The following is an 11,964-nucleotide window of genomic DNA, read 5'->3' as shown; positions in this document are numbered from 1 at the left end:
TTACATCATAAAACATTCAAATATTATATTACGCATGCTGTTATGCCACTACACATACCCATGGTAATACTCTCATTGGCAAGACATTTACCGTTTGACAACTCTTGCAGCCATCAGTCTTTGCTCAGAATCCAAATATGCAGATGGTTCATCAATTAAATAGACATCAGCAGGTTTGCCCAAACAAAGAGCTAAAGCTACTCGCTGCAGTTCACCACCAGATAATGTCTGTACCTATTTGGAGAAGTTTAGTAAGCTATGAGGAAACATCAAAGTTTAAAAAGCAAAAATAATTATTTTAAAGTACCTCTTGATCAATGATGTTTTCAATCTGTAGAGGCTTCATTACATCAGTCACAAATTGTGGATGAGTGTAAGCGTCTCTTATTTTTTCATGTAGTAACTGGCGAACACTTCCCTGTTTTTGATGGAAAACATTTAAACGATAAAATTTCAGTACAGACCTCTTTTACTTACGAACCTTAATAAAATTAAACTCCAGAGCAAAAGTATATCTATCTGCCACCAACAGATATTGATGGTATTCTTATGCTCAGCCATCAAGTTTTCTATGGCATGTCTTGAAATTTTGTATTTAAAATCCATCACATCCAACAAATACATGAACAGTAATAGTCTTAAAAAATTTTGCAGTAGTAAGCAAATGATGAATGTTTCAGGGGTAAATCATTACAAAGTAGGAACGATTCTGAAGGCCAAAGTGGAAATCAAGTAAACCAGTGCCATCAGTAATAAGAGAACACAAACCGCACATTAAAGTGCTAAGGAGGAATCCTAAGACACCTTTCCCTTGTCATTCAGGAGAGGGCTGAGTGCGAGAACAAAGCTTATACAAAGTATCAATGATACTTTTTTTTTTTTTTGGTAATTTTATTATATGGTAAGCCTCCTGCAAAAGACCTCTTTAAAAAGTGTTAAAAAGCAAAGATGTCACTTTGAGGACTAAGGTGGGCCTGACCCAAGCCATGGTATTTTCAATCACCTCATATGCACACAAAAGCTAGACAATGAATAAGGAAGACCAAAGAAGAATTTATGTCTCTGAATTATGGTGTTGGCAAAAAATACTGAATAGACCATGTACTGCCAGAAGAACAAACAAATCTGTCTTGGGAGAAGTACAGCCAGAATGCTCCTTAGAAGCAAGGATGGAGAGACTTTGTCTCACATACTTTGGACATGTTATCAAGAGGGACCAGTTCCTGGAGATGGATATCATGCTTGGTAAAGTAGAGGGTCAGCAAAAAAGAGAAAGACCCTGGAGAAGATGGATGGACCCAGTGGCTGCAACAATGGGCTCAAGCATAACAATGACTGTGAGGATGGTGCAGGACCAGGCAGTACTTCCTTCTGTTGTACCAAGGGTTGCTATGAGTCGGAACCAACTTGGTGGCACCTAACAATGACAAGCCTTCTTAAATAGGCATAACATAGAGTGTTGAGGTACTGGGTGTAGATACTGTAGCTAAGTTCATTCATGTTGTAGCATGTATCAGTATTTCATTTCTTTTTATAGCCAAAAAATATTCCTTTATATGAACATACCTTTTATTCATCCATTCATCAACTAACCCACACTGCAAGTTTTAGATGTTTTGGCCATTATGAACAATGCTGCTATGAACATGTATGTATAAGTTTTTGTGTTTAAATATGTCTTTTCTTTTGCATATACACCTAGGAGTCAAACTGCTGTTTAATTGCTTCAGGACTGCCAGACTGTTTTCCAAAGTGGCTCTATCATTTTATATTCACTAGCAATATATGAGGATTCCAATTACTCTACATCCTCACCAATACTTATTGTCTAACTTGTTGATTTTAGTCATCCTAGTGGGTGTGAGGGAAACCCTGGTGGTGTAGTGGTTAAGTGCTACGGCTGCTAATCAAAGGGTTGGCAGTTTGAATCCGCCAGGTGCTCCTTCAAAACTCTATGGGGCAGTTCTGCTCTGTCCTATCGGGTCGCTATGAGTCAGAATCGACTCAACGGCACTGGGTTTGGTTTTTTGGAGTGGGTATGAAAATGGTATCCCACTGTAGTTTTGATTTGGATTTCCCTAATGATTAATGATGCTGAGCATCTTCTCACGTGCTTATTGGCCGTTTGTATATCTGCAAAAAATGTCTATTGAAACCCTCTGCCCATTTTTAAATTGAGCTGTAAGAACTCTTTATATATCCTGGATCCAAGTCCTTTATTAGATATGATAAAACCTGCAAACGGTGGAACATGTGTAAGGCGAAAGTCTGTCAAAGAAGGAAAACTCAAACATTTTCCACTAATAGAGAGTGACAGAAAAGTGTAAGACCGTACCCTCTCAAAGGCAGAAAACAGGCAAGACGCAGAAAAAGAAGGCAGACCAAGCAAGTTCTGGCTCTCACAGGTGTCACTGTATAAAATCTGCAAATATTTTCTCCTATTTGATGGTTTGCCTTTACACGCTCGATGATGTCATTTACAGCACAAATCCCATTAACTTTTATTAAAGGGTTACTTTGGGAAAAGATGCCAAACAGATTTTAAGCATATTCCTCCTGGTAGCGGAAACGTATCAAAGGTCAAAGGCCTCACACCCTTAGCCACTTTTGATAAAACTATACAGAATCCAACTGGGAGATTAATGGAGTTAAGAGATTAAAGAAATGGGTACATACAGTTTTTTTTCTTTAATCACCAAATAACAGAATACCAACTCACAGTTGATTTGGGACTGATCTTCTGTGGCTTATAACTGACATTTAGAACTGGTACTTCTCCTGTAAAATAATGCAAATAAACAAGATACTGAAAACTGCCCAGACCTTCAAAGTTTACTGTGTAGAACAGAGTGAAAAGACTCAACATTAAAACAGTACCTCCTTCATCAGGTTTAAGTCTTCCAGCAAGCATTCTGATAAACGTCGTTTTACCAGTACCTGGCAACACAATGCACAACAACCTGAAACACACTTTGCATTTACAGTAAATCACTATGTCCTTAAACTTTTTTCACCTCTTAAGTATCCATCTAAGCTAATTAGGAGGAATACAGGCTAGCTAATGCTTATAACGGAAATCCTGGTGGCCTAGTAGTTAAGAGTTCAGCTGCTAAACGAAAGGTCAGCAGTTCGAATCCACCAGCCGTCTCCTTGGGGCAGTTCTACTCTGCCTATATAGTATTGCTACGAGTTGGAATCAACTCTATGGCAACAGGTCTGGTTTTTTTTTTTAATGCTTATAATAATCATTTTAATAAATGGTAAGTCTATGAAGTATGAAATGTAAGTTTTGGGTTAAAGACTTATTCAAAATATCAGTGCACACAACTTATTGTTAAGATAGCATGGTTACCATCATTTTAACATTCATTTACACAAAATATTTAAATTAACTACAATCCAACTCAAACTTCCTAGAATTTAGAAGAAAAAAATTTTTTCTATAGTTTTTATAAGCTGTAAGAGATTATAACTCAAATCTAATATTTTTTAAATCATGAAAGTAACAGCACATATTTGATAGTCAACTTTATCTCACATCTATACTTATGACAGCAACCTAATATTAAACATGCTGGTGACACAGCTGTTTACAGAAGGAGACTAACCTAAATTTCAAATAAGGAAAGCTGCAAATGGAGGTGAGCAAGGAAATTTTAACTAGATTGCTTTTCAACTATCAACTTATCCTTTCCTTCCTACTCAGTATCCAAGATAAATTAACTGTCATCAATTTATACATAGACAGAGACTCCATCAAGCTGACACCAGAAGAACTAGATGGGGACTGGCTACCAGCAATGACCACCCTGACAGGGAACACAACAGAGAGTCCCTGACAGAGCAGGAGAAAAGTGTGGTACAGAACTTAAATTCATGTAAAAAGACCAGACTTAATAGTTTGAGACTAGAGGAACCCCAGAAGACATGGCTCCCAGACTCTCTATTAATCCAGAACTAAAACCATTCCCAAAGCCAACTCTTCAAAGATTAGACTGGATTATAAAAGATAAAATAATACTCATGATGAGTGTGCTTCTTAGTTCAAGTCCAAACCCAGGGCCATCGAGTCAATTCCGACTCATAACGACCCTACAGAACGTGACACTAAAAGTGCAGCTTCTGTCCTGAGGCAAGATGAGAAGGCAGAAAGGGACAGGAGCTGGTTGACTGGACCCAGGAAACCCAGGGTGGCAAGGCGGAATGTGCTGTCACATTATAGGGATTGCAACTAGGGTCACGTAACAATGTATGTATAAATTTTTATACGAGAAATTAACCTGAGCTGTAAACTTTCACCTACAGCACAATAAAAAAAAAAAATTAAACACGGAAAGACCAACTAAGAAAAAACTTTACTTTCACTGAAGGTTATAAAACAAAACAAAAACTATGAACTCTGAATGAGTGACAATGAGATTAAATTATACAATGTCACAAAAGTGTGAAGTTACACTGAGAAATCTATGGATTCAATACAGCTCCCAACCCTTTAACTGAGTTATAGTATTTTATGGCATAGGAAAAACTAAGTGACTGGATAAACAAATTTCAAATATCAGAAAATAAGGAAAACTTACCATTTTCTCCCAGCATCACCATGATTTCAGAATCTGTAAACTCTCCAGCTACAATTCCTAACTCAAACTCTCCCATCTTTTTCTTCATTCCCGGGTATTTATACATACACATCTTTTTAACTTCTTCCTCATTTGCTGTCTCAGCCACTTTAAAAACAAGTGATGCATCTCTGAATCTCAAGTTTTCTGTTGGAACATAGCCGTCTAAAAAAATGTTTATGCCTGTGGGAAAGAAATTTATCAACAGGCTAGTCAAGATCAATTACAGGCTAAAAATTTTCCTTAGCAAGGAACCATCATATAAAAGCCCAAAACTAGGTTCTTTTGGGAGCAATCTACAAACTACTTAAAAAAAAAAAAAAAAACTACATACGGATTTTAAATTTCTGTGGACTTCTGATAACGTGTAGGTCTGCATATAATGAAGTAACAGCAGAGTGTTTCGTTTATCTAATGTAAGTTTAAATAATTTGTGTGCACATACACACATGAAACAGTACATCTTTTCATCACGATAATGTAATTTCTACATGAGATATTTCTACATTGGGTGCAAAAGAAAGTACTTGCAATATCACTTCCGCTGTATTTTTAAATAAAAAATTACAATAAAAAAATCAACAACTAGGTAGAAATGGAATATTTTTATAGACTGATATAAAATCACAAGTCTAACAATATTTTCAATAAACAATATAATTCATATGTATTCAATTTTCACATGCAAGGTAACCATACACTCTGCATTTTTTTTCAGATTAACTTTGAAGGTTCTTAAGAAATCTGAATAAACTAGTTTCATTTAATAAATGTATTTTTGGCTTCACTGCACAAAGATAGCCACTGTTATTACCTAAATAGATTCTAATAACTGAAACTAAAGCAACATATTATTCACGAGAATCCTTCCCTACTAAAATTGTAAGGCCACAATGGCTGTCTCTCTCTATCTTGCTTACCTACTGTATCCTCAGCCTAGAACACAGGAGCTCAAAAATATTTGCTTATGGAACAAATGGACAGATACAATTATTCCGTCAAAATCAGTGTATGTTTTTGGATCTTAAACTATTAAAAATTGCAAATGTGTGGTTACAACATTAAAGTAAAAAATAAGAAAACTGAGAACGTGAAGGAAATCTAGTGTCTAGCCCAGGTGCCTAATTTAGCAGGTATGAAAAGGAAAGCTCAGAGAAATAAGAGATCTTGTTTAAAAAACACAGCTAGTCAGGCTTTACCTTCCTATGGCAATACTCGTTTCATCAAGTTAAAAATGTGCTCAAACTGTAATTGGCTTTATAGTTCATAGGGCGCTTTTACATCTAGTGCATTAATTTAAGTATATTATAGGAAAGCAGAGCGATTAAATGCAGTTTCATATTTTAACCGTTTTAAAAGGTGAGGCACATTGAAAATCTTACCAGGGACCAGTTTTTAAACGGGACAGCCTTTGACAAGGCACTTTTAACTGGGACTGTGGGAGAACGATTGCCAAGTACCAACATCATCAACAACCTGACTCTAGAAACTACTATATGGCATAGAAGGGATACTCAATAAAAACGTGATTAAAGAGAATAAAAATTAATAATTGGTTCTGACTACTGGCAAGAAAATTTGGCAGACAGCAGCCTCATGAATTTTTCCTTAAACTATCTCTTTGAAGAAGATATAGCTTAAAATAAGTAAAAAAGGAGGCTGCTACCATGCAGCTAGGGAACTACAGGGTTGAACAAATTCTTCTTATATAGTATTTTTTTTTTTCAAGATAAATGAATTAAGTAGTCCTGTAAGGTGTCCCAGTTGATCGGCTTAAGATATAGTTGAAGAAAAGATACAAAGTAAAATAGGAACAAGGAAACAGTGAAAAAAGATGCGAAAGAAACTAAAAGGAAGAAGGTATCCAAGGTACAGAGGGAGAGTGCGCCGAAATCTGCTTCAGGAGCCACTCAGTGGTAGGCTAGTTTCAACCTTTGATTTGCTTGCACAGGGAAGGGAGAAGCATGGTAGAGAGAGGTCAGAGTCCCTCTTTCCTGAAAGCAGTAGGCATAAATGAAAATTTAAATATACTTACTAAACTAGCTTACTGGGCTTTTAGATACAGTCTTAGTTCCACAAATTCAGAGTACAGATTACAGATAAATTTGAAACAAAAATAAGACGAGCACTGCATGAATTTAAGAGCTTTACAGCTCATACTGGCGTCTTACAGATAAAGTTGAAGATGGCAAACACTACTTGTAGAAGCTGAAATAAGAAAATTTAATACAGGAAAAAAACAGTGATATTGATAAAGCACTTATACCCACCCCAACAGAAAATTCTTTAAAAAGAAATTCTGCATCAACAGATGTATGTAACCTAATATATACATTGTGCTGAGTGATCAAATTCCAGAAGACCGTGGTGCTGGATAATTTTTAGAGCAACATAAAACTACTTAATATCAACCATAATATATTTTCTAAGCATTAGAGTGGAAGAGAATGCAAGATATGTGGAAACAGTTTTTCAAGTTACCTTCTCTTACGCTAAAAGGCATAGTGACAACACCATAAGCACTTGGTACACCATATAAACAGCAGATGAAGTCAGAGAGATAGTCTAACACGCTTAGATCATGCTCCACCACAATGATATACCTGGAAATCAAAATACAGACTTTTGTATTTCTAAATGTGACATGACATAATTAACTAAAACTCATTTCTTTTTACTACAGCTGTAAATTGTGGAAAAATCAACATACACACACACACACACAAATAAAGTATAAAGCCATAAAACAATTTTCTTTGAAAAAGGCTCACTATCAATGTCCATATTTAAAATTGTTTTCCTAAACTGAAAAAAAAAAAAAAAAGCATAAAAAAATTAAACAATTGATGGATATATGAAACAAATGTGTTATGCTAAAGTTTTAAGTAAACTTTATGAAGTACAACAGATTTAATTAAGATATAGCCTAAACTGTTTATACATGTTTTTTGACTAATGTATTAAACCTTTTTGTTTGTCCTCTCCCATGCTAGCTGTAGTAGGGAATGCAGAGAGAAAGAAGACAGAATTCTTAACCTGAATTTAGCTAGGGAAGACAAGAAAAAGATATAAAAAACAGTAACAAAAAAGACTAAATGGCAAAATATGTTCTAAAGATAATAAAATTCGACGAGGGTCAGAAAGGAAATGCGTTACTATGTACTGGCGCACGTTCTCAGTGAGATGGAATATGACATGGGCCTTAAAAATGGGTAGATCTGAAGGAAGTGATGAGAAAAAAACACTGCTGGAGCAGAAGCTATTAGGCAAACAAAAGCCACCAGGTCTGAACAGTCATGCAACACTTCATTCCTGCTTCCAACTTTGGTCGAGATGTCCAGAAGATATGTCCTCCAGAAATCTCAATTTCCTACTTTTTAGCTTCCTTCACAAATAAAAATTGTCCACATTTGTATTACTGGAGTCATTACTCACAGGAAAAAATGACTTTTTGTTCTCAATGACATCTTGTTTAAATTGTCAAGTCTGTGAGCTCTTTCTCAGCAGTATCAGGTCTGTCCATTTTGTTTTGTTTTTCGGTCTGCTTAAACTCTAGTTCAGGTTCTCATTATACTTCTTTCAAAATTGCTATAGACTTTTGACAAATCTCATTTTCTCCAAGTCCCTGAAGGCTCTCAATCCCAAATAAATAACAACATCCTTAGGTTATTGTTCAAGACCTTCTAAAACTTCAACTGCTATCTTTCTCTTACTTACAGAGAAGGGAGCACTGAAAATGGGTCTTTCATTGTTTCCTGAATAATCCACCTTTCCGTTTCTGTAAGGGCTGTTCTTTCTGCCCAGTCTCTTGCCCAAGTCTTCACTTACTGAAATCCCACTCAACCCTTTAAAGTCCATGTCAAATCTTACCTCCTGTAAGAGTATCTTCCCAAATAAGTAAATGGACTTTTACTCCCTCTTGAACCACCGGACCACTGAACTGACGAACTCTTATTTTTGAGTAGCCCTATAACTTGCCCATGAATATCTTGAAGGAAAACTGTAAGATATTTATTTTGCACTTCTTTATTTTTAGTCTTGTGCTGTGTACCAAACAGATATTTAGTAAAGTTATTGAACGACAAGATGGAGAATACAGCCTTAAGGTAATCAGCAACGCGGAAAACAGTGAGTTCAAAAACAGCACTGTTCAATAGAACTTTCTCCAATTATGGAAATGTTCTATTTCTGTGCTATCCCATAAGGTAGTCATTAGACATACGTGGCTATACTAAGCACTTGAAATGTAGCTAGTGTGACTAAATAAATGAATTTCCAATGTCATTTAATTAAAATTAAGATAGCAATATATGGCGAGAGGCTACGGCAGGCACAGTGCCAGAACGAGAAATGAGAATGACATGAAGAAACATTTCAAGAAAGAATACGGGAGGAGATTTCATCCATAGATTTTATTTTTTAGGAAGCTATTTTTTATCACAGTAACTGGAAACCCTGGTGGCATAGTGGTTAAGTGCTACGGCTGCTAACCAAAAGGCTGGCAGTTCGAATCCACCAGGCGTTCCTTGGAAGCTCTATGGGGCGGTTCTACTCTGTCCTACAGGGTCGCTATGAGTCGGAATTGACTCGACAGCAACGGGTTTCATTTGGTTAGTTCTTTTCATCACAGTTACTCAGGTGTCAGGTGATAGGAGTGAAAAAGAATGAGGTCAAGTTTGAAACGGAAAGGAAAAAATAAATGGAAGTGTCTTCCGTCACAATAAAAAAGGCAGATCAGCCAAGGTGAGCCGGTGCTCCTCCTGCCTTGGTGTCTTTGTTGGCACTGCTGTACCTCTCTACTTGCAAAACCCAATAAGGCAGCAAAGTATTATGCAACGGTCTTCGACTGTCTTTAAAAAAACAAGAACAAAAATGGGTCAAACCTCCTGCTTCCTCCACCTTTAGATGGGGCTTAACTAGAATAGAAGCCCAAGTGATTTAGGCAAGATATTGTTTTTGGAGAGTATGGGTAAAAACAGGAATTTAGAGCGATGCTTTCTCTTAACACCCAGAGTCCCACCGAATATGGGGTTCTGTGAAGATTAAATAATATATACAAAGTGCATAACAGAGTAGGTGAATGCTTCTCCCAACTACCTCCAAACACAGTAATCTTTTGCTTTGCTGATTTCCTTTATTATTTGGTAGTAACAGAATAAATGAAACTATATTATCTATCCGAAGGCTGCTATGACTATCATATAACTTAAACTCTACAGAACCTAGCACATTTGTAAAAATGCCTTCCATCATCATTTTCTCCACTCTGTCCATCTAATTTGTCTTGACATGTTATCCTTATTACAATCAGAGTTATTGTCCTCTCATAATACAGGAAAAAGTCTTGTGTAGTACTACTTCTCACACTAGTTTTTACTCCGGGGTCCATCTAGACCTATGCTTTATATTTTACTTCCTTATTCTTCCTATACAGAATAGCTCTTGATGCTCTTTTAATGTCAAATTTTACTCATTATACATGGGTCTAAGCATCTGATGATGTCATTGTTTTCTAGTGTGTTTTGGCTAAGCATTTATTTACATACTGAAATACATGTTATCTGGTTGTAAATTATTTTCCTTTTAGTTCGCTTTTTTTTATCACAGTTAGGATATTATCTGCTATTTAAAAAATCACGTATAGGTAAATAATATTACCTATGACTTTCTTTCCTTTTTCCCCCTGACTTTCATTTCCCACGTGACCATGGTTGAAGGGATATCCCTCCAGAGTGGTTTTCTATCTGAAATTCCAGGACCCCTCTTTTTATGTTCGTTTCCCATCTTGGAGGGGGTCTGACACTCCACTGATTACATGAATTTCAACTCTATACCCATGCAAACTGCTAGCCTATGAATAGAGACTGAAGGGGAGTCATCTTTCCATTTGCAATGAGCTTGTTGAGACAGATACAACTTTCCTTAAGGTTTTCATGCGATGATAGGCAATTTTCTTGTTTTCAATTTTCCTTTCTGCTGGGAAAGCAGTCAATCTTTGGAGGGTTCTAGCATTTTATGTGCCATAATCCAAGGCCTTGCTTCTTGTCCCCTAGTTTTAAAGACCCATTATACAGATCAGCAAGACGCCTCACCTCTCCTCTTTGAGTTATAGTTCCCTCTTTGGTTTCTGATACCTAGGGATTTCTTTTGCTTTCTCTTAAGATCAGCCTTGTATTTAAAAGGATGTTATTAAATCAGTGACTAAGGAGAAACAGTTATGTACAGAAAAATACTATACAGAAAAACACCCTGGGTTCTGGTCATAGTTTTGCTGTATAGTAAATTTGCAAGAGAACAAATAACTAGCTTTTCTGACTCCAAACTTCCTCATTTATGAAATGGAAATACCATCTAAAGATTCTAATTCATAAGATTACCATGAGGATCAAATGAGACAATGGATTTAAAAACTCTGCAGACTATAAAAGCACCACCTAAATATAGGGTGTTGTGATTACGTAGCAAGGGTTATGAAGAAGTCTCTTTCCTTGGCAAAATCATGAACAAACGGAATTCCTCTGGCACGTCCTATAATGGTCTAAATCCGTTTTCCCTTTTTTAGGGGGTGTTACATATCCATTTGAAAATGGTAAAAGCCATGGATCTGCTAGCCAAAAAGGCACACATACATGCCAAAGTTTGCATATAATTTCAGAATATTCCTCGGAAGTGGGTGGTAATAAATGAATCTTGCACTGAGAACCTCTGTTCCAGGGAAAGGAAGATAAATTGCAGGTAGCAGCTACAACTAAAATGGAAAACATGTACCAGTGTTTCATCTTCAGAGATCTGTAAAACTCCCCAAACAGAACAACACAGGCATACAGCAGATCGGTACTTACCTATCTGGGTTTATTAGAGATCGTATAGTAATAGCAGCCTTTAAACGCTGCTTGACATCTAGGTAACTAGAAGGTTCATCAAACATGAAACTATATAAAAAAAAGAAAAGAAAACGTAGCAAATTTGAATAAATGAATACAACCTAATTCTATCCTGTATGTTAAAGGACTGTAATATACAGTCTGATTAAACAACAATAAAAGTCCCCTCATATACAGAAGAAGCTCACCCAGTGATGATGAAAACACTGGTAATCTGCTCAGAAGTGGGGAAAAAAATGAAGAAAAGCAGGACTAGCATACCAAGTCTGGGGAGAGCCTCCAAGATTGGGCCCACTTGCAAACTGGCAGCCTCCTCAAGAAAAATAACTGTGATACAGTCTGAAGTAGTTCAGAGAGCTTTTAACTAGCTAGTCAACTGCATTAAAGCAACTAGAGCTTTAAGGAGGGCATGGCACAGAACTCATTGAACACTTTGTGGAGTAGAATTCGTCTGTGCTGGA

At 36.5% G+C, this 11,964-nt stretch overlaps 1 protein-coding gene across 2 annotated transcripts in view; it reads right to left on the bottom strand.

Moving 5' to 3' along the window:
* Window positions 1–11,964, bottom strand: part of ABCE1 (ATP binding cassette subfamily E member 1) — a 43,309-nt gene that overhangs the window by 18,101 nt on the left and 13,244 nt on the right. For both annotated transcript variants that reach the window (XM_010597221.3, XM_003417499.4), the window contains exons 9-15: window positions 11,462–11,551; window positions 7,101–7,222; window positions 4,581–4,802; window positions 2,878–2,937; window positions 2,720–2,778; window positions 308–418; window positions 92–234 (exon numbers count right to left, since the gene is read on the bottom strand). In XM_010597221.3, the coding sequence (XP_010595523.1) occupies window positions 92–234; window positions 308–418; window positions 2,720–2,778; window positions 2,878–2,937; window positions 4,581–4,802; window positions 7,101–7,222; window positions 11,462–11,551 (807 nt within the window). The remainder of the gene's footprint in view (window positions 1–91; window positions 235–307; window positions 419–2,719; window positions 2,779–2,877; window positions 2,938–4,580; window positions 4,803–7,100; window positions 7,223–11,461; window positions 11,552–11,964) is intronic.

This window comes from Loxodonta africana, chromosome 13, assembly GCF_030014295.1.
Source record: "Loxodonta africana isolate mLoxAfr1 chromosome 13, mLoxAfr1.hap2, whole genome shotgun sequence".
Lineage (NCBI taxonomy): Eukaryota > Metazoa > Chordata > Mammalia > Proboscidea > Elephantidae > Loxodonta > Loxodonta africana.
This window is presented reverse-complemented; position numbering and strand designations above follow the sequence as displayed.